Source organism: Chenopodium quinoa, unplaced genomic scaffold (assembly GCF_001683475.1).
Source record: "Chenopodium quinoa cultivar QQ74 unplaced genomic scaffold, ASM168347v1, whole genome shotgun sequence".
NCBI lineage: Eukaryota > Viridiplantae > Streptophyta > Magnoliopsida > Caryophyllales > Amaranthaceae > Chenopodium > Chenopodium quinoa.
Genome location: NW_018744240.1, coordinates 1,457,308 through 1,477,689, shown reverse-complemented (window position 1 = coordinate 1,477,689; position 20,382 = coordinate 1,457,308). Strand labels below are relative to the sequence as shown.

The window sequence follows — 20,382 nt, the reverse complement described above, 5'->3', positions numbered from 1 at the left end:
TTCCCTTTGATTTTTCTCTTGAATTTGGAGAAGGAGAGAATGGAGAATAATAAGGGAGAAGAGAAGAGATATTGAGAATGACAACTAAGATTAGACATGTGAATCCTATGTGATTGAGTCTAAAAGATTACAGAATTTGTGGAGTTTTGATTGCTTTCCTTGTATTCTGCATTACTGAAATTTGTGCTCATTACTTTACACGAAGTTTGAACAATGCTAACGTATAGATAGCAGAATTAAGTTTACAGGTAATTATGTTCGAGACTACTACTCCCGCCATCTCCATTTGATTTTTCTATTTGTAATTGTGACGCTATTAATCAGGTGGGAGAATTTTTTAAATTTCTCTTAATATACAAAACATAATATAGTCATATTGAGTTTTATTTTAATTCGTCTCAATGAATAGATTATTAATATTCAAGTGTTATATTTTTTATTAGTAAGCAACTAACAATATTTATGGTCAAAATATTATATTGCAAACATGCAGTCCAAATGAAGCCGGAGGAGTATATTTGTTTTGTTGGGAGTAGAGCTGGTTAAGTGGCGAATACAAGTACGAGTAATATCACATCATATGGAGACGCGTGATAAACAAAAAGTTCTTACAAAGGTTTGAAGTTTTGAACATGTAATTAACATGTGTATCATTAAAAATCTTATATCCAGAAACTCCTTTTGCTATCAAAGATTATCATTCTGTACAAATTCGATATATGTGTACATTAAAATGAGTTAATGACAGTAGATCTTTTAATTTCATGTTAAGCGTGGAGGCAATATTGTTGCCCATAGTGTTGTTAGATGGTAAACTTCGTGCTTGATTGAGCGTGTTTGTATGTCCGATTTCCCCCAAAGTATCATAATTTTGGCGAGGCTTGATTTGATATAATTCCCTCCTAGCTTGCTTTCAAAAAAAAAAAAAAAATGTACATTAAAATGACAAGCTTGTCTCATTCTTATTCAAACTTAGAGTGAAGAGTATCTTAAAATTATCTCAGTACTACCTTGTTAGTTGTTACTCCCTCCGTCCCTTATTTTTTGTCTTATTGCATAATTTTGGTTCAAACTTTTAAAAGTTTGACCCTAAAGTCTTGTTAATCTATAAATGATAATATATTCATGTGGGGTTTTATTGGAATCGTATCATTATATATTTTATTAATATCAAGTTTTAATTAATAATTTTTGTGTGTATAAAAATGGAGATATATACATTTCAAAATGTGTCTTGAAAACCGTAAAAAGTCAAATGGGACAAAAATAAGGGACAAAAAAAATACAAGTTACAAGTCCAAAAATAAAAACATCACTCAAATAATTTCCTAGAAATTTCACTCATCTCCCAAAGTACATATGCCTCCCAAATTCATTCAAATGGAGCCACACTGCCACTGTTTCATCACCCTGAAACTATCAGGCTTTTTTTAGAGTTTAGTATAGTGAGTCTAGTGACTACTAGAGTAGAGTTCCGGAACTTCGTGAACTAAATGTTGGCAAAGCCTATTCTTCCATCTTCGGGTATAGGGGACGTTTGGTTCGGATAATGAAAACGGAATGGAAAGAAAACAAATAAGAGAGGGGGGAGGAATCATTTAACTATTACCTTTTTATTTGTTTGGTTTAACTATGGAAAGAAATTAGTTAAACTTTACTCTCTTTATTTGTGTTTGAGACTTTGAGGAGGGTAAGGGTATTTGTTATCCTACATTTTTTAGTGGTAACAAATGAGAGGTAACCATTACTCCTAGGTAATGGTAATAGTTACCAAACCTTCTAACCAAACACTCGATAACAGTATCAGTTTAATCGAATCCGTTTCCGATCTAAAAAATACACTAACCAAGTAGGCTATCAAAGTTTATTTGTCACAAAATTAAATTTGCATCTTTTAGATCGATCATCGATGTCCTTCACAAAATTAAATGGAGTATGCACGTTTCTTGATTTCTGCCTTGTAATACAAAATCAACTAATGGCTAATCAATGTCGAAAAAAAATTAAAAAAAAATTATAGAAATTTCTGATCCATATTTGGACGTTGATCTTGTTGGTTTGAGGCCGATTTAGCCTAAAACTAACTTTGTGTACCATATATGTCACATCGTATGAACGAGGAGAAAAAATTCAAAGTTAGTATGGGACAAATTTCTTAACAATTAAAAAAATCAGTTTTTTTCGGATTGGTAGAAACTTACAAGGTATGAATATAATCAAGTGACAATCCATAGAAATAATGTGGACCAGAGGGTGAGAGAAACAGATGCCAAAGAATAAGTCCATAACATAATTACTGAACACTCACTCTGGCCAGCTCCAAATAATTGCATCATCGTTCCTAGCATAATCATCGGGTAAGATAAACATCAGAATATATAAAAGCAAGCATTGTTTGATTATAATTTATGGTAATGTTACGTTTCTGCTTGTTTGATGACCAACTCAACTAAAATTTAAAGTTGATGGTTGAAACTAATAATCGGTTAGTATGAGCCCACCATACCTAGTATTTAATATTCCACTTTAAAATGAAGGGTGGATGAGATTTGAACCCGTAATATATGTGTCACGCTAGCTCTTGATAGCATGTTAGAAGACCATCTCAACCAAAAACTTAAGTTGATGGTTGAAGACTTGAAGCTCAGGATCAGTGTATATACTCTATCACTACTCCGTTATTATATAATTTTTTAAATTGCTTCGGGACTTTTAACGTCATTCATACATACTCTGTATATTTATTTTGATTATATTTTGTATATAAAATAAATGATAATATTCAAATAGTACTTCATATGAATATATGATCTTTCTCAATGTATATTATCCATGTATCAACTTTTTTTTTTTTTTAAAAAAAACATGTATCAACTTTATTTATAAAACGTAATTTTTTACTTATAATTATATATATATCATTAATAGTTAAAGTTGTGTAAATTAATAAACCTAAAAATTAAAATAAACATGAAGGGGTACTAAGTGAGAAATATATACGTAGTATAAAAGTACGTACCTAAATTAATTGGTGGTGGCAGGGTATATTGAACTAAAAGAACAAACACAAATAATATATTGTTGAATGGAACAAAACCAACTTGGATCGCACCCTTAACAATAAGAATGCCCAGCAGAGGAAGAATTATGTAACGAGATACAACTATCCTAATAACAACTCTAGGTTGAATACTCGAATCCTTTAAACCTGACAACAAAATAAACAAAATACATTGAAAAAAATCAAGTCCTATACTTCGTAATTTGTATATTGGCCGGGTTATATTGATTGTAGATTGTACGATTTAAAAGATTGGAAGGCAAAAGAGATAACCTTGTAGGAGATTGGCTCCAAGTATTAGGGTAACCGTAGGGATAGCTGCATCTCTATATATTATGAATTGAACTAGGTTAGTACCTGTGTGATGTACGACTTAAACAATCTAATTACAATTCTCGCTAATATCGACCCCTTTATTAGCATATAATTTGGAAATGGCATACCCAAGTAATAAAGCCGAGTCCATGATAACGTGGAGTGGAGCATCATTGTCGTCAATCATCAAATATCTGATTGGAGACATCATTCCGATGGCAAACCCAAGTACTTACATTCAATACTACAAGTTAATAGATTTATGGTTTGCCTTACCAATTTGCTATATATGACAATTTTTGGATCATATGATAAATGAATTGATAAAGGCTAAATACAAATATAATGATTAATCTTCAAAGGACCAAGTTTAAGTACACCAAATGGGGTTTAAGGGTAGGCCAGGTTGCATATATAAATCAAAACCGAAAATATAAATGAGACCAAGTTGTAACAAAAATTAAAGTGTTAAGAGGGTACCACTGCAATAGTTGATGCTGCGAATATTGCTTTGGCATTGATCTTTTGTAACAGAATTCTGACGTATTGTTTTAACCTGCCTGTAAAAGAAATCTGTCCAAGTTTATTCGAAATATAGTCAATCAAATTCACAAATTACATTTCACCAAAAATAAAATAAAAAAGAAAAAAAAATCCAAGTTACTAATGCAAAAATAAATAAGAAGAATACCATTTAAGTAACAATGCAAGAACTTCACCGATGAAGAGCTTATATCAGTGGTGGAAGGAAGAAGGGCTTCATAATTTGTATCAGTTTCTCCCGCCACCTCACAAGCCGTGACTCGTACAACGTTGTATACATACAACCACAAGTATACCGCCCCTAACTGAAATTGTATTAGGAAATTCAATCAGCTATTGTCAATATAATAACCAAAACACTACTTTCTCCGTTACACAATTATTCATTTTTTCTCTAGCTAGATCAAATTTCATGTATATTGAATTTGATACAAATTTATCAAATTTCATGCATATTGAGATGAGATTAGACCGAAATGGCTAGCTTAGTGTGTTCAATCTACCTTATTTTCACTTATATATGTTCTCATCAAAACTTGAATTTAATTATTGAACTTTGTAAATTGAACTTATATGACTTGTTTAAACTAGTTATCCCAAAAATAAAGTGGAATTGAATCATGTATAATAAACGTTATCAATACGTTCACTGGCATAAACCACCTACATCAAAAATAAATAATTACTACGGAGTAGTAAATAAATAAATAAATCCTAAGAAATCTAAAACAAATCATTTATGTTTAAACGAATCGTAAACTTGGGATAAAAATAAAAACTTACAAGGTAAGAAACTTTTTAAGAGTGACGGTTTTAGCCAAGTTACTGGCAACTAGGACGGGTTGAAAACGTAAAACACAACCTAAAAACCATCAAAACTAGCCAAATTTAACCTGAGTGATATTTTAACAATTGTCAGCAGCATAATAATAATGTTATTCGATCGTTTGTTGAAATGAAACATTTCCTTGAATAAATCTTCGTTTTTTCAAAAATTGAAAATCTAGCTATAACAAAAATAAATGAACCAATAGGCAATACCAACCTTGTTTAAGTGATGTCGAGCATTTTCACCCAAGATATCAACACGGTCCAAAGCAAGAAACAAGCCTAGGGCAGTGATTAATAGAACCTTCACAACCGGTAATGATGCTACCACAAACAAATCTATTAATCCCATTTTATCTTCCTTTTTTCCCCCAACTTTTGTGAAATCAACAAATTAAATTCTTTCTTCGCTCCCTTTAATTTGTAATAATTTAATTGTTTTAAAGTCTTAAAAGTCTATGATATGAATGGCTAATTAATAATAGTTTGATTTTCTTTGTTCAGGTAAAATTATTGCTTTTATAATTTACATAAAAGCATGCAGATAAACAGTCGCCCGATTGTTTACAGTTACACGTTCCTTTTGTATAGCTAAATATTCGCCCGACTGGTGAGACATTGAAGCTACATCTCAAAAGCTTTAAAATGTATTGGAGGAAGTTATTTTACTGTTATAATTTTCCATTACTTATGCACGGTGGGGTTGCATTTGTACTGTTGTACGTAGTTTATTTTTACTTCGATTATTTAGCTTATGATGATGATGAATTTATATTGATAATTGTACAATTGTTGGCATGGGTTATTTTAAAATATGTTAAAGGAAATTTTGACTTTTACCACCTTCAAAAAACCATTTATTGACTTTTATCACCTAAATAAAAAAAAGTTTTATTTTACCACCAACAAAATTTCCGAAAATTGGATTTCACCACCAACTAACGGATTCCGTCCATGAATCCGTTAGTAGGGCCCACCTTTTGACGTTTCTTCTTCATCTCCCCCAATCTTCCATGTCAACCAGCCGGCAACGAAATCAACTCACCTCGGTTGGTCAGAATTTCGGGTGGGGCTAGGGAGAGGTCAGAATTTAGTGTTGGCTAAGGAGGAGGTCGGAATTAGCTTAGGTGGTGGCTAGGGTTTTAGGAGTGCGAAATTTGGTGGTGGCTAGGGTTTTAGGAATGGTTGGAATTCGGTAGGAGGGGGCTTTATGGGTGGTCAAAATTCGATGGCTAGGGTTTTAAGGTTGCAAATTGGTGGAAATGGGGTCGGAATCCGTGGTTCTGGCTTGTGCATTGTGCGGCGCGGTAGTTGTTGTGTGTCGAGTTGGTGGTGGGGCTGGTAGCCGACCCGGCAGTGGCTGGGAGCTGGTTGGTGGTTGCGTTTTTATTTTATTTTACATTATTTAATTTTTTAAAGTTTTTTTATTTTTTTTAAAATTTACCCAATAATAAAGTGACACGTGTACATGGTAGCCTGGTAGGCCCCACTAACGGATTTATGGATGGAATCCGTCAATTGGAGGTGATTGGTGGTAAAAGCCAACTTTTATTTTTTTTATGTGGTGGTAAAATAAAACTTTTTTTTTATGTAGGTGGTAAAAGCCAATAAATAATGATTTTTTAGAAGTGGTAAAAGTCAAAATTTTCTATGTTTAAGGTCGTTTTCACCTCAACTTTTTAGTAAAATTTAATGTGATTATTTCGAATTAAATCAAATAATAATAATAATTATTATATATACAAAGTTTTATATGTGGTTAGCCACACCGTATGACCGGGGTTACTTATTAGGGATATATAACCGTACCCCTGAATGATCGAGTAACCCCTGACCGATCAAGTAACCTCTGACCGACCAAGTAATCACTAACCAAGTAACCCTGACCAAATAACCCTTGGCCGACCGCTGGCCAACCGAGTAGCCTCGGCCACACGGTGTGGCCAGCCACACAAAAAACGCGCTTGGGTATAAATGTTTTTATGGATATTTTTAGGAAAAACATCACCGAGGGGAAATAGGTATATAAATATTTTTAGGGATATAAAAGTTTATAGGGATACTTTTCCTAAAAATGTTTTTAGGGATATTAGAGATAAATACATTTTTAGAGATATTTTTCCTAAAAATGTTTGTTTACGTATTTGACCTCATTAATGTTAATGTATATTTTTTTTTAAGTCTTATCAATAATTTGCGGACATTTATACCCTAAAAAATATTTATTTATATATATTTTTTCTCATTAATAAACTGTCGAAAACTAAATTTATGGCATAAGGCCAAACCAAGAGAGCTCCCAAATATAGCCAGCTATGGTGCATACGCCCTAGTTTAAATGAAGCACATAGTATCTCTTTTCTTTTTTTTTAGAATTATTAAATGATGGTATCACGTTAATTTTCTCATTTAAAGATTTTTTTTAGCATGTAAAAGTATTTTCACGCTCCCGGGTGTGATTAGGGCTGACAAACAGGTCGGGTCGGGTCGGGTTCAGGTCGACCTGTTTACATAAACAGGTTAGGACCCCCCAACCTGAACCCGACCTATTTACTTAAACAGGTTAAATAAATCAACCTGAACCCGACCTGGTTTTAAACGGGTCGACCTGAACCCGACCCCTCTAAACCTGTTTTTTTATTTTATTTTAAAAATACCCTTGTAATTTGTTTAACATGTATTTATACATGTATCATTCAAATAACATAAAATACAAATTCAAAGCAAACATAAATCCATTATAATTCCATTACACTTCATACAATCCTACAACAATAAAATTAAATATGATAAACTGGCTGGGTATTATCAAATAAATAATAAATAATTAGGCAATAAAATCAAAACAGGTGCTGCTGCGTTCGACATAATTCAGTATCTTTATCATCTTATTCGGATTCGCATGTTCAATGGGTTCAGAAGGAATGAGGTTGTCAACAATCGGTTGATTAAAAATAAATTAAATAAATAATTAAGCCAAATGCAGAGAGAAATCACAAAAAATGCAAAAAATTAGTTAACAACATTCACACCATTCCAAGCTTCCAACTCATGATGAAAAAATCAACTCATGAACAAGCTGAAATATTCTCATAAACTCATAAAAAATCAAAGTAAATCGCATAAATAGATGATAAAAAATCAAATAAAATCGCATAATCAAAGTGATGAAAAAATAGCATAAACAAATAAACCCATAAACAAACAAACTTTAATCAGATTAAAACAAGTAAATTATTGAAATAGAAGAAACAAAACGCATAATAACATGTAAATTGCTGAAATTGACGAAAAAAACGTATCAAAACACAAAAAAATTAAGTAAAGAGAATGAAATTAACAAGTAAATGACCTTGGGAATGTTGATATGAATATTCAGCAAGCTAAGCTTCAATCAACAATTTTAATGGAAAAGAATTAAAAACAAGAGGGTAAAGAGAGAGAACTAGAGAAGAGAGAGGAGAGAGAAAGAGAATGAGTAAATATTGAATGAAAAGCGGCGTGAGGTATGATTTTTTTTTTAGGGTTTTTCATTAGATAGTTTGGGCTTAATTGGCCCATATTTAAAAATTAGGTTGTAAAAACAGAGTGGTAAACAGGTTTAGGCGGGTTGGGTTCGGGTTGACCCGACCTGAAACCGACCCAATTAAATAAATGGGTTTAGGCGGGTTGGTTTCAGGTTGGGATTTCCAACCTGAACCCGACCTGTTTAACTTCAGGTTGGGTTCGGGTTGACCCAATTACATAAACGGGTTGAAATTCTCTGTCAAAACCCATTTATTTCGGGTGGGTTCGGGTCGGGCTGTCGAGTCGGGTCAGCTTTTTCCAGCCCTAGGTGTGATTAGTGAACCTCAAAGCGCCTTTGTCCCTGGTAGAGTGGTAGGCGTATAACTGACAATGTCCTCGTTGCTTATGAATTGTTCCACTACTTGAGAAAAAAACGAAAAGTGGAATAAAAGGGTATATGACCTTAAAGCTCGATATGAGCAAGGCATACTATAGGGTGGAGTGGAATTTTATTGAGGGGATGATGATGAAATTGGGGTTTGATGTGAATTTTGTTGCCCTTATAATGCGATGCCTATCGTCTGTGTCTTATTCCCTACTGGTCAATGGCTTTCCGTCTGGCAGATTTGTTCCTACTAGAGGTCTCCGCCAAAGAGATCCAATTTCACCGTTCCTCTTCTTGATTTGCGCTGAGGGGTTCTCTGCCCTTCTTCGTAATGCAGAAGCTAGGAAGTGCAGCTGGGAAGATATGTGCCTACTATCTCACATCTATTTTTTTGCAGACGATAGTCTCTTATTTACAAGAGCCAGTGAGTCTGATGCAAAGGCGATTATTGATATCTTGTCCACCTATGAGCTAGCTTCGGGTCAAAAAATTAACCTTGAAAAATCGGAAGTATCCTTCAGTCGTAATGTTAGTGCAAATTTGCAGGAAATTCTTCAGTTTAAGTTGAACTTTACGAGAGTCGAAGGACACGAGAAGTACCTTGGTCTCCCCACTTACCTTGGGAGATCCAAGAAAACTGTTTTTCAGGCTATTCAAGACCGTGTATGGAAGAAGGTGAAAGGGTGGAAAGAGAAATAGATATTTATCCAGAGCTGGTAGAGAGGTGCTGCTAAAATCCATAGCACAAGCAATACCCACGTACGCCATGCAATGTTTCAAGCTTCCGGAATCTGTCCTTGCAAACATCACTTCATTATGAAGGAATTTCTGGTGGGGTCAGAAAGGCAGTGAGCGAAAATTGGCCCTGATATCTTGGGAGCTGTAAATCTAAGAAGGAAGGTGGGATTGGCTTTAGGGACCTTAGATCTTTTAATAGTGCCCTTCTTGCTAAACAATTTTGGAGAATTGCCACTAATCCAGACTCTCTTGCAGCACGGGTTCTGAAAGGGAAATACTTTCAGCGCTCAAACACTTTGGGATGCAAAAATATCCCCATACGCAAGCTACACCTGGCGCTCTATTGTCTCTGCAAGGGATCTGATTATTGAGGGTTCAAGATGGCTTATTGGCAATGGGAGCAGTGTCCGCTTGTGGGGTGACAAATGGATACCCCTGCTCCCTGGAAACAGAATTACATCAAGTTCAAGACCTCAGAGATTTACTCTCTGAGTTTGAAGTGGCAGCTATTGCAAAGATAAGGATCCCTAAAGTGGTATATGATTGGAGTTGGGATGATCGTCAGAGATGATGTTAGGGATATCATGATGACTGCAAGTATGGGTATCTCTATTGAGTGCTCCCCATTAGAAGCTGAAGCTCAGGCTATTATGTTTGGTCTCACTCTGGCGTATGATGCTGGTCTGAGAAGGTTAGAGGTGGAATCTGATTGCCTTCAGCTTGTGAAGATGCTCCAAGGAAGTGTACGAGAGAAATCTGCAGCCCAACTTACTGTCCTTGATGCTATAAGTCTGACTAGTATTTTTGAGTATTGTAGTTTTGCTTTTTGTCCTAGAATATGTAACAAGGCTGCTCATCTCATTGCTAAGTCCTCTTTGGACCACAGTGAGTTACGAGTCTTAATGGAGAATTGTACTCCTGATGTTTTGCCTACTATCCTTGGTGACAAGGATAATATCCAATAAAATCTCTTCTTCTGATTGTCAAAAAAAAAAAAAAAAAAAAAGGACTAATCAGACGCTACAGTTTGTCTATGTACACAGAAGTTAAAATATACGTAGTACCATAGAATGTAGTAGGGTTAGGAAGTAGGAAGTAGGAAGGGGAAGACAAAAAACTCCATTCCTTTAGATGTCCCACTAACATTTTATACTTCCTATTTAGAATGTCAAAGCAACCTTGCCCAATGATATTTTTTAATTGCGAAAGTTACGAAATATTATGTACATTGAAACTAATCCAACAACATTGGCATAGATAACACTCACACATTCAATAATAATTTAGTTCATGACCGTACACAATTTTATGGAGTAGGATTGTAGGAATACAATATATAGTGACTATTGAACAGAAATACGGAATTAAGAAACCACAAGCCATAAAAAGAACGTGGACCAAAGAGTAAGTGAAACCGCTGCTAGACCATATGTCCACAACAAAATTACCGAGTATTCACTTTGGCCACTTCCAAACACCTGAGTCATTGTCCCTGCAAATATCACAGGACACGACTAATTATAACATATGACAAATTGAATCACGCTAAATTATTGGGTAGTTGAGGACCATCAAGCTTTTAAACGGTCCTTTAAAAAAAATTGATGGTTACATTTATCACTTATGTTCGTTCATGCACTTAAATAATCATTTATGACCACCTAAATAATTTTACATATAGTGTAGATAAAATGCTATAGTGAAGGTACGTACTTATGCTCATAGCAGGCGGGAGGGCATATTGAAGCAGCAGAATGAATTGAAATAAGGGATCGACGTGTAGAATACCAACATGAACCGCGCCCCTGACTATAACAAGGCCTAGCAGAGGAAGCAGTATGTAGCGAACAACTGCTATGCATATAATAGTTCTAACTTGTATTTGAGATCCCTTTAGACCTGAAGAAAAGCATTAACTTAATTGTGTGAATTAATAGAATATAATGCCTTTTTGGTTGTTAAAACCGGAGTTATATTAAGTACCTTACCTGGTAGAAGATTTGCTCCTAGAATCAATGTGATGGCTGGAATGGCGGCATCTCTGCATTATGGAATTGTTATGTGTAAATTAATCATTTTGTTTAAAAATTACTCGTACGCACGCAATTAGCAAAGTTGAAAGCGTTAATTGGTTAAAGTCTATACCCAAGCATATAAGCTGAATCTTGTACAACATGGAGAGGAGCATCATTACCAATCAGCAGATTTCGCAGTGGTGAAATCATTCCAATCATAAATCCAATTATCTGTAAGAAAATCAAAATGTAGTTGATTGACTAATGAGTCAAGCCAAACTCGAGTTTAGGGAAGCTTGGCTTGGGACTACTACGTCACACCAATTTAAACTCGAGTTTAGATTTTGGATAAAACATAAAATTGAGGGGTTTAAGTAATACCACTCCTATAGCAGAAGGTGCCAAAAATGCCTTGAAATTGATCTTTCTTGGGAATGTAGTTAAGAATTGTTGTAATTTAGATGATAATGGAGTCTGCACGTCAACATATATACCATTAAACACGAAAATGTCAAAATTAGGGATGTTCCAAGAAAATTAATTAATTAAGGGTGTGAAGCTCTAATTTAACCTGGCTGTTCTGTGATGGAAGCAGAGGTTCTCTGTTTGGTGATGTTTGATCTACTTCTTCTACAATCTCCTTTGATGATATCCGGATGATATTGTATGTGTACGACCAGATAAATATACCATTTAACTGAAATTCAACCACAGAACCACATAAGTACTCGTAAACATAATCACTAGTTACATAGTATGGTACTCTCTCCATTTATTAATACTTGTCATATCGTCCCAAAATCTCTCATTAACTCCAACGTTTTATGATACTAATATTATGACATTGTGAGCCTGTATATTGGTACAAGGACGAATGATATTATGGTAAATTTGATCAAATTCCAAACAACAGTATTGCTGGCCTGTAGGGTTTAATAATCATACCGCCATTGAAAGTGAAGCGTAAGCCATAGCATAAGAATGGCAAACATCAACTGCACCAAAGGGACTGCCTTTCTCGTTACACATTGCTGGGACAATTATGATGGGCAGTTTCCCCAAACTCCCTATTAGAACACCGCAATCGGAAAAACTTAGTTTACCCACAACAAACGAGCATGTTATGCATACATTAATCTCATGATCATCTGTTAGATATATGTACAATTTTCAATTCTACACGTATACGTAAAGATTTACCTGCAGAACATGATCCTATTATTAGGCCTTTGAAATGCTTTGGAGCTTTTGTAACTTTGGCAAGTATCCACCCAAGTAATTGAACCAATTAGATATGTAATGAAGATGTTTATTGGCATAAACCACCTATAGTTGTACAAACAAAAACAACCGTAATTAACTATGCAAATAAAAAAAATTAATTAGACAAAAAATTACTAAAGTGGTCATTCGTTTGGAATATGACTTTATGAGGTCAAATATTGAAATTTTAGGCTGAAGTTTGTCACCCGTATTATCATGTAGGGTCTAATTAATATGGAGAGAATATGCAATTATAATCAAAGTTGTACATCAAAGACAGTAAAAACACAAGTGTAACAACGGCTATATATTAACTATTACGTACAGAGTCAATCAATCAAATAGAGATAATAGCTAATGGAGATAAGGAGAGATGCTTAGAAACTCACAAAGTGAGAAAGGTTTCAAAGGTGACGGCCTTTGCCAAGTTACTAGCTACAAGCGCCGGACCAAATACGAAAAACACAACCTAAACACACCACAAACAAGTCATAATAACTCAAAACTCCATGGATCAACATGAGTTACAAAACACATGAATATCATTCCTTAAATTGAAAGACGAATAATAAACGATATTATATGATATGATCTTTAAGTGTATACGAAGTACTTACTTTGTTTAAATGCTTTCGAGCATTCTCGCCAAGTATATTAACACGATCTAACGCAAGAAATGAACCAATGGCAGTTATCAAAAGCACCTTCAAGATTGGCATCGAAGCCATCACAAATAGATTCATTGTACTCATTTTTCCAACTAGCTTATGACTATTCTATATACTTAGAAGAAGCTTTATACAAGAGAAAATCAGAAAGTGTACTGAAGAAGCTAAGATACATAACACCGTAGTTACTCAATTATTGTCCATAAAAATGATTAATCATAGTATATAAACTGCAGCGTATTTGGATACTTAAGTCCACGCACGTGATTTTTAGCTTTACATATCCCCTATTTTCCTCCATTTGAAATGAATTAGCTATGCCATATTCTTTTGAGTTGTTTTGCTTTGCTCTGCTCTACTGAAATCTGCTCTGCTCTACTCTGGCAAATGGGTCATTCGGGACGGGTATGGGTCGGGTCATTTCGGTTCGGGTCAATAAGTTATCGGGTCAAGTTCGGGTCGGGTCATTTCGGGTTTCGGATTGATTTCGGGTCAACGGATAATTGGGTCGGGTCGGGTCGGGTTGAGTTCGAGTCAGATCAATTTTCGGGTCCAAATTTCGGGTCGGTCATATTCGGGTCGGTAGCTATCTTTGCCTATCAGACCTTGTTATTTCATTTGGTATTGAACATTATGTTATGTACGCATTATTATTGTACTATTTTTTTTCCTGACTTGTGAGAATTGTGACTTTTATTTCAAGCTTTAGTAAATTTTTTCTTAATCTTATGGACAAACTCCGTAGAATAGACGTTAATTTTCAATGTTTTTACGAATTTTAATAACTTATAACTCAATAGAGAAAAAGCCGAAGAAGTCGAGAAAAGTAACACTCAAAATATGTAAATTACTTACACTGTTACACATTACAAATTAAAATAATAAAAAAAAAAATAAGTCAGTTTGATTGCGGTTATTTTCTGTTTCGGTTTGCTCGGGTCAAGTCTTTGGCTTAAATTGATTCTGCATTTCAAGTATAAGGTAATTTTAGTTCTAGTCACTTCGGGTTTCGGGTCTATTAAGGTCAATTAATTCAAGTTAAATTAAGGTCGGGTCAATTCGGGTATCGGGTCAACTTCGAGTCCGGTCACTTCGGGTATCGGGTCAACTTCGAGTCGGGTCATTTGGGTCGGGTATGGGTCGAGTCGGGTTGATTTCGGATTTCGGGTCAATTTCGGGTTACTGTTTTCAGGTCGATTTCGGGTCATGGGTCGGGTCTTCGGGTCTGGGTCAAGATTGCCAGGTCTACGGGCTTCTCTGCCTAGAAGCTCAAAAGAACAAGGCCTTAGGGTACTATGTTTTATTCACCTAATTTTCATTTAAGTCAACCTAACATAACTTATCTAGACTTAAATTAATACACCTTAATAAAATTTATCGTAGTTGTAATATGTACTTGGATAACTCTTACTAACCTAGACTCCCTCCATATTTTTTTACGTGAAACAATAATTCTCCTGTGCACGTATGTGAGTATGTCGATGTAGAACTTTGACCAATAATATCTTTGATTAACAATAAATTAAAATTAAAACAATTGAATATTAATAATCGAAATGATTCCAACTACTACGCAATAAATCACTAACATCATCCAAAGTGGATAATGTAGTAAATAGTGCAAAAAGCCAAAACATTTCACTTAAAAAATCACAAAGGAAGTATCAAGACTTATTTTTCCTCGACTTATCTTACCTAAATTTTTCTGAACTAATCTGAATTTATGAGCTCTGATATTAATGAAAATAAAATGAACAAAACATACCTTTACTAATCTAAAATCTAGTCACTTTTATATTTTTTTGTTGGGTTTCTTAATTACATTTGGTTTGAAATATACTTGTATTTTTATTATTTTTAATACATAAAGTTAAAAACATTAAACTTTCAAAAAAAAATTCTAATATATAAGTTATTATTATTAACATAATAACAACATATTTTATTATAAATTATGTTGCTAGATAGGTACTAATATAAAGTTTCATAATATAACTTTTATATATATATATATATATATATATATATATATATATATAATTTTCATTGGCATTTACTTATGTAAAAATAAGTCAAAATAGTGCATCGACATGTATGCAAAATTTAAGTATGTCGGTTATTCTGGAACATGGGGAGTATTAATTTCACACAAAAGAATTGGTTCAGTATGTGTGTGCGTAAAGTCACAAACAACAAATAATACAATGAAATTTAATCCTAAATCTTGAATACAACAGACAAAACCAACTAGGTAGCTAGCATTTAGTCTAGATACATCTCTATAAAACTTGAAGATACAAATTTACTTCATTGCACTATATTTGCAGAGTACTCTTGTACGTGTATAATTCATCTGTATATTACACTAAAAGTATAGCATTTGATAGTATACATTTTACTTGTAAAAGAAAGAACCAAAAGCTGGCCGAATGGTCAACGCTCTCCCTTTCAGGACTTGTTAGAGGGATCTTCAATTTCGCCCCTACTTGTAAGGGACTTCGATCTTCTAAGTGCCCTCTGCCCCTCTCACATGCGAACCGTAGAGTTGTAGTACTATATGTGATTAGTGAGCGGGAAAGTAGTTCAAAATGAAGAGTAACTAAGAAGCCACAAGCCACAAAAAGATAGTGGACCAAAGAGTGAGTGCAACCGCAGCTAGACCATACGTCCACAACAATATCACCGAATATTCACTTTGACCATTTCCAAATAGCTCAGTCATTGTGCCTGTCATTTTTCACAGCTCATCATCAAAATTTAGAAGTTACTCGTACGTAGTACTAACAAACATTTGGTAGGTGATACACGTACGATAAACTATTAGGCAGTCAAGGACCTCAAGGATTATTATATATACACGACAAATTATTAGGTGGGTAATTAATTAAGGATCATAAATTATACTCCGTGTTGTTTCAGTTTCATACAGTAATATATATTTATTTTTTTTCCTTAATACGAGTACAAATTTATTTGAATCTATAAACCCTAATCTAAATTTGAAGAACCCTAACTTTTGTTGTGAATAATTGAATATATTATTTAGGGTCTTAAATACAAATAATTTCCCTTTTAAATTTACTTAAATTATAATTTATGTAGGTTTTCAGTCATCAAAAAAAATTGCAATTAAACTTAACATGAGCTAATACTCATTAGACAAACTTCAAAAAAGACCTTAAATTAAAAGTGTCACTTAAAGGCTTATGGGAAACTTTATTTCACCCTCTCTAGGACTTATAGGGAAGTATGAATGGGTTTTGGGTTAAATAGTGAAATGCGTGTATGTATTACTATTAGAAATAATATCGACCATGATTAGAGTAACCTAGAAAATTATATTGGTGTATGTTGATCAAATGCACGTATTTAAGAAAAAAAATTCAATAGTTAGATAACGTACTTATGTTCATTGCAGGCGGGACTGCATATTGAAGTAGCAAAATAAACTGAAATAATGGGTCACATTTTAAAATACCACCGCGAATAGCTCCCCTGATTATAAGAATGCCGAGTAGGGGAAGTAAAATGTAACGTATGGCTACTATGCCAATTACAATTCTAAACTGAATTATGGATCCCTTCAAACCTGAATATAAAAAATCATCCAATTTATCAAAGCGTGTGGATTCTCAAAACATATTGATTGGTAACTGAATTGGAGTTTTTAAAAGTACCTAGAAGCAGGTTTGCTCCGAGGATTAACGTGATGGTTGGGATTGCTGCATCCCTGTATTAATTCCGAACAGATGGAGTATTCGAGTTAAAAATAACCTAAGCAACATATATTATGGTAAAGGGGATTAAGATGAGTAGAGAGCGTTAGTAGTTAATTAAGTTGGTACCCAAGCAAATAGGCTGAATCTTCAATGACATGGAGTGGTGCATCATTACCAATCAGCAACTTTCGCAGTGGAGGAATTAAACCAATCATAAATCCAACTATCTGTATAATCAAGAAATCATAATTAATGAATGATGAGCATAGAATGAATATAAAATAATGTTGTCATTTATTTTAAAAAGACACATTTGATGAGGTAAGTGATGACGATTAGATCGATTTAGAGTTACACCTTTTTTAATTTGGCAAATTACTACATTTTCATATTATATCTCTTCAACAATTTTACCCTTTTATACTTTGTATTTTATTACTACATATTATTTTTTCCCCTTATACATTTTTTACTTTTCATTACACTATTAACTCCACTATAATTTGTTATGATTTTTTGATACCTCAATTACCCCACTTACATCTTATCATATTAAAGTCAATAAACTATATATCTAAAAAGACGTCGGCCAAAGTTAACTGGCTTTTGGTTGGGCCAAAGGCTAAAGAATCAACCTATTAAGTTGGGTAGTCGGGCCAAGGTTCAGACCTTGCCCAAAACCTGTAAATTTTGACCGGACCAATCGGGCTTTCCAACCATTTTGGGCTGGGCAAATGAAAAAGAAAAACTAGAAATATTTAAAATACTTGTCCTTGGCCTGCCAAAAAGAAATTGAGGTTGATCCGGACTCGACTTCAAACCGAAATTTATATCCATAGCTTGACCAAAATCGGGTCGAGCCCATCTTTAAAAACCCGAAGGAAAATAAAATCAAGTACTTGTATAGAAGGGTACAAAGTACAAATCTTTTCATTTTTAGTGGTACCACCAGTACTTGAACCTACCCAACGTCGAAAAAGGACTTGTACTTAAAACTATCCTATCTAACACAAGTATTTGGATTAAACACTAATTGGTTGCATTGATTACTGGTTATAGACCTACTTAGAGTAAAGAGCAAAAAGGAACCAAGCGTACCACACCAATAGTAGAAGGTGAAAACAATGGCTTGAGATTGATCTTTCCTGAGAATGTGGATAACATTTGCTGAAACTTTAATGACATTGGAATCTGCCAATATTATATATCATCATCAAACAAAAAAAAGTCAATATTCAGTAATTCACAGTATATGATGAAGTGATGGTAAATTAAGTTTATTAAGTTCTAACCTTGTTGTTAGGAGTCATTAGAGAATAATCAGCAGGTTTAAGTAAGAATTCTGTGTTCTTCCCATATGTTTCATCTCCAACTTCAGAGTGATTTGCATCTACATCTACAATCTCCCTTGAAGATATTCGGATGATGTTGTAAGTGTATGACCATATGTAAAAATTTCCGAGCTGGAATACATACAATGTGTAATAGCTAGCATAGTCAGTTTTCAGTATTTGGTTTTAAGATTTCAAAATTGTGTAGCTTATTAATCAAAATAAGGCGTATTAAAACAACAATAAACAAGCCTTTATTACCGCCATAGAAAGTGAAGCGTATGCCAAACCATATGATTGGCAAACATCAACATCTCCAAAGGGGCTGCCTTTTTCTCTACACATTGCTGGGACGATGATGAGGGGAAGTTTCCCCAAGTTACCTATCGCAAATCAATCCAACACAAACAATGAAATCATATGTAACATAGTGACCTGATCTCATTAAAAAAAAAAATTATTTTTATGCGTTAGTAAATCCTTTATATTGGTGTAATAAGAGCCACAAAGGACAAAATATACGGGATTTGATCTCCAAGATTGGATACTATTCCATGGACTTAACGGGGCCAACTAGCAAGGGCAATTAACATATACTAGTACAAAACAAAAAAGCGAATAAATCATAAATAATGTAAAGATTTTACCCGCTGAACATGCTCCTATAATAAGGCCCTTGAGATGCCTTGGAGCTTTTGTAACTTTGATAAGTACCCACCCAAGTATTGAGCCAATAAGGTATGTAATAAAGATGTTCACTGGCATAAACCACCTTCATCAACCACATAAACAAATCAAATAAATACATAGTACAAACTTTATATACATACGTAGTATAAAAAATTGCTAAATCTAAGCTAACTTTCATATGCATAAACTCACAATGTAAGAAAGCTTTCAAAGGTTATTGTCTTTGCCAAGGTGCTAGCAAGAAGTGCCGGATTGAATACATAAAACACAACCTAAACACACCAAAACAAAGAGCAAATTTCATAAAAAAAAATAAAAAATAAAAAAAATTATGCACATACACAACAAATCGACGTAAACTGAAGTATTTATACTCACTTGGTTCAAATGGTGACGAGCATCTTCACCCAAGATATTAACACGGTCTAAACCAAGAAAGGAACCAATGGCCGCAAGTAATAGCACCTTTGCTATTGGCATTGAAGCCATCACTAATAGATTTATGATTCCACTCATTTTTTCTAACTATTTTAGAAAAAAATAACTAACTCAAATTCTAGTTTAATTGCTCCCGACTACTATTATCATTGTTCGTTCTCACAACATATATATATACATGTTAGTATATGTTAAAGACAAAAACCTTTCAAATATTCGTACATTTGAGTATTTAACTAAAAATACAAAATAACGATACTCCGATCTTTTTGTAATATGGATAGTATGGACAAATATATATAGCTCTATGATGAAGTTTTTGGTATAATTTTGCATAAAGATAGAACACTCGAACGATAGGACAATAACCTCTTTCTATATAACACAAGTAGTTCATTAGAGAAGTATGTAGCTTTCGAATAAAAAAAACAAGGCCGAGCAAGTGTTATGTCGACCAATTAGTGAGAAAAGGATTGCGATAATGGGAGGAGATCTCTCTCTTTTTCGAGGAAATTCATCACATCATCATCCCATACCATCCATTCGCCATATGTCATGGTGTATTCTAGATTTCTAGCTAGCTTCGGGCACTAGCAACTTCACTCATTACAGCCATGTTCTCTTTAATTATCTGATGTTTACTGCTCTTAAATTATTTTTATAATAATCTTAGATTATAATTACTGAAATAAGTCATTTTTACTAAATTGAAATTAAATTTTACTGAAGTTAGATATTTAATTTGATTACTCTGTAAAACTTTTTTTTAGTGATTCACTATTATACATTTGTTCTCTAAAGTAAGCTGATTTTTACTAATTATATAATATTGTCCATTATTGCTTTAATGGGATTTGATGTACTACCCATATCAACAAGAT

At 33.8% G+C, this 20,382-nt stretch overlaps 2 protein-coding genes and 2 pseudogenes across 2 annotated transcripts; 1 reads left to right on the top strand and 3 right to left on the bottom strand.

Moving 5' to 3' along the window:
- Positions 1-2,216: 2,216 nt before the first annotated feature.
- LOC110694793 lies at positions 2,217-5,104 on the bottom strand (annotated as a pseudogene).
- Positions 5,105-9,916: 4,812 nt separating this feature from the next.
- LOC110694792 lies at positions 9,917-10,342 on the top strand. Its single transcript, XM_021871963.1, has one exon. The coding sequence runs from the start codon at positions 9,917-9,919 to the stop codon at positions 10,340-10,342; it is 426 nt and encodes a 141-aa protein (XP_021727655.1).
- A 208-nt stretch (positions 10,343-10,550) lies between these two features.
- Positions 10,551-13,480, bottom strand: LOC110694750 (annotated as a pseudogene).
- A 1,970-nt stretch (positions 13,481-15,450) lies between these two features.
- On the bottom strand, positions 15,451-20,168 carry LOC110694748 (protein PIN-LIKES 3-like). Its single transcript, XM_021871924.1, has 10 exons — positions 19,442-20,168; positions 19,256-19,335; positions 19,021-19,145; positions 18,635-18,756; positions 18,335-18,505; positions 18,141-18,233; positions 17,169-17,269; positions 17,001-17,053; positions 16,727-16,912; positions 15,451-16,050 (listed from the first exon to the last, which is right to left on the bottom strand). Exons 1-10 carry the CDS (start codon positions 19,577-19,579, stop codon positions 15,923-15,925), a joined length of 1,197 nt encoding a protein of 398 aa, XP_021727616.1. The 5' UTR covers positions 19,580-20,168; the 3' UTR covers positions 15,451-15,922.
- Between the last annotated feature and the right edge of the window lie 214 nt (positions 20,169-20,382).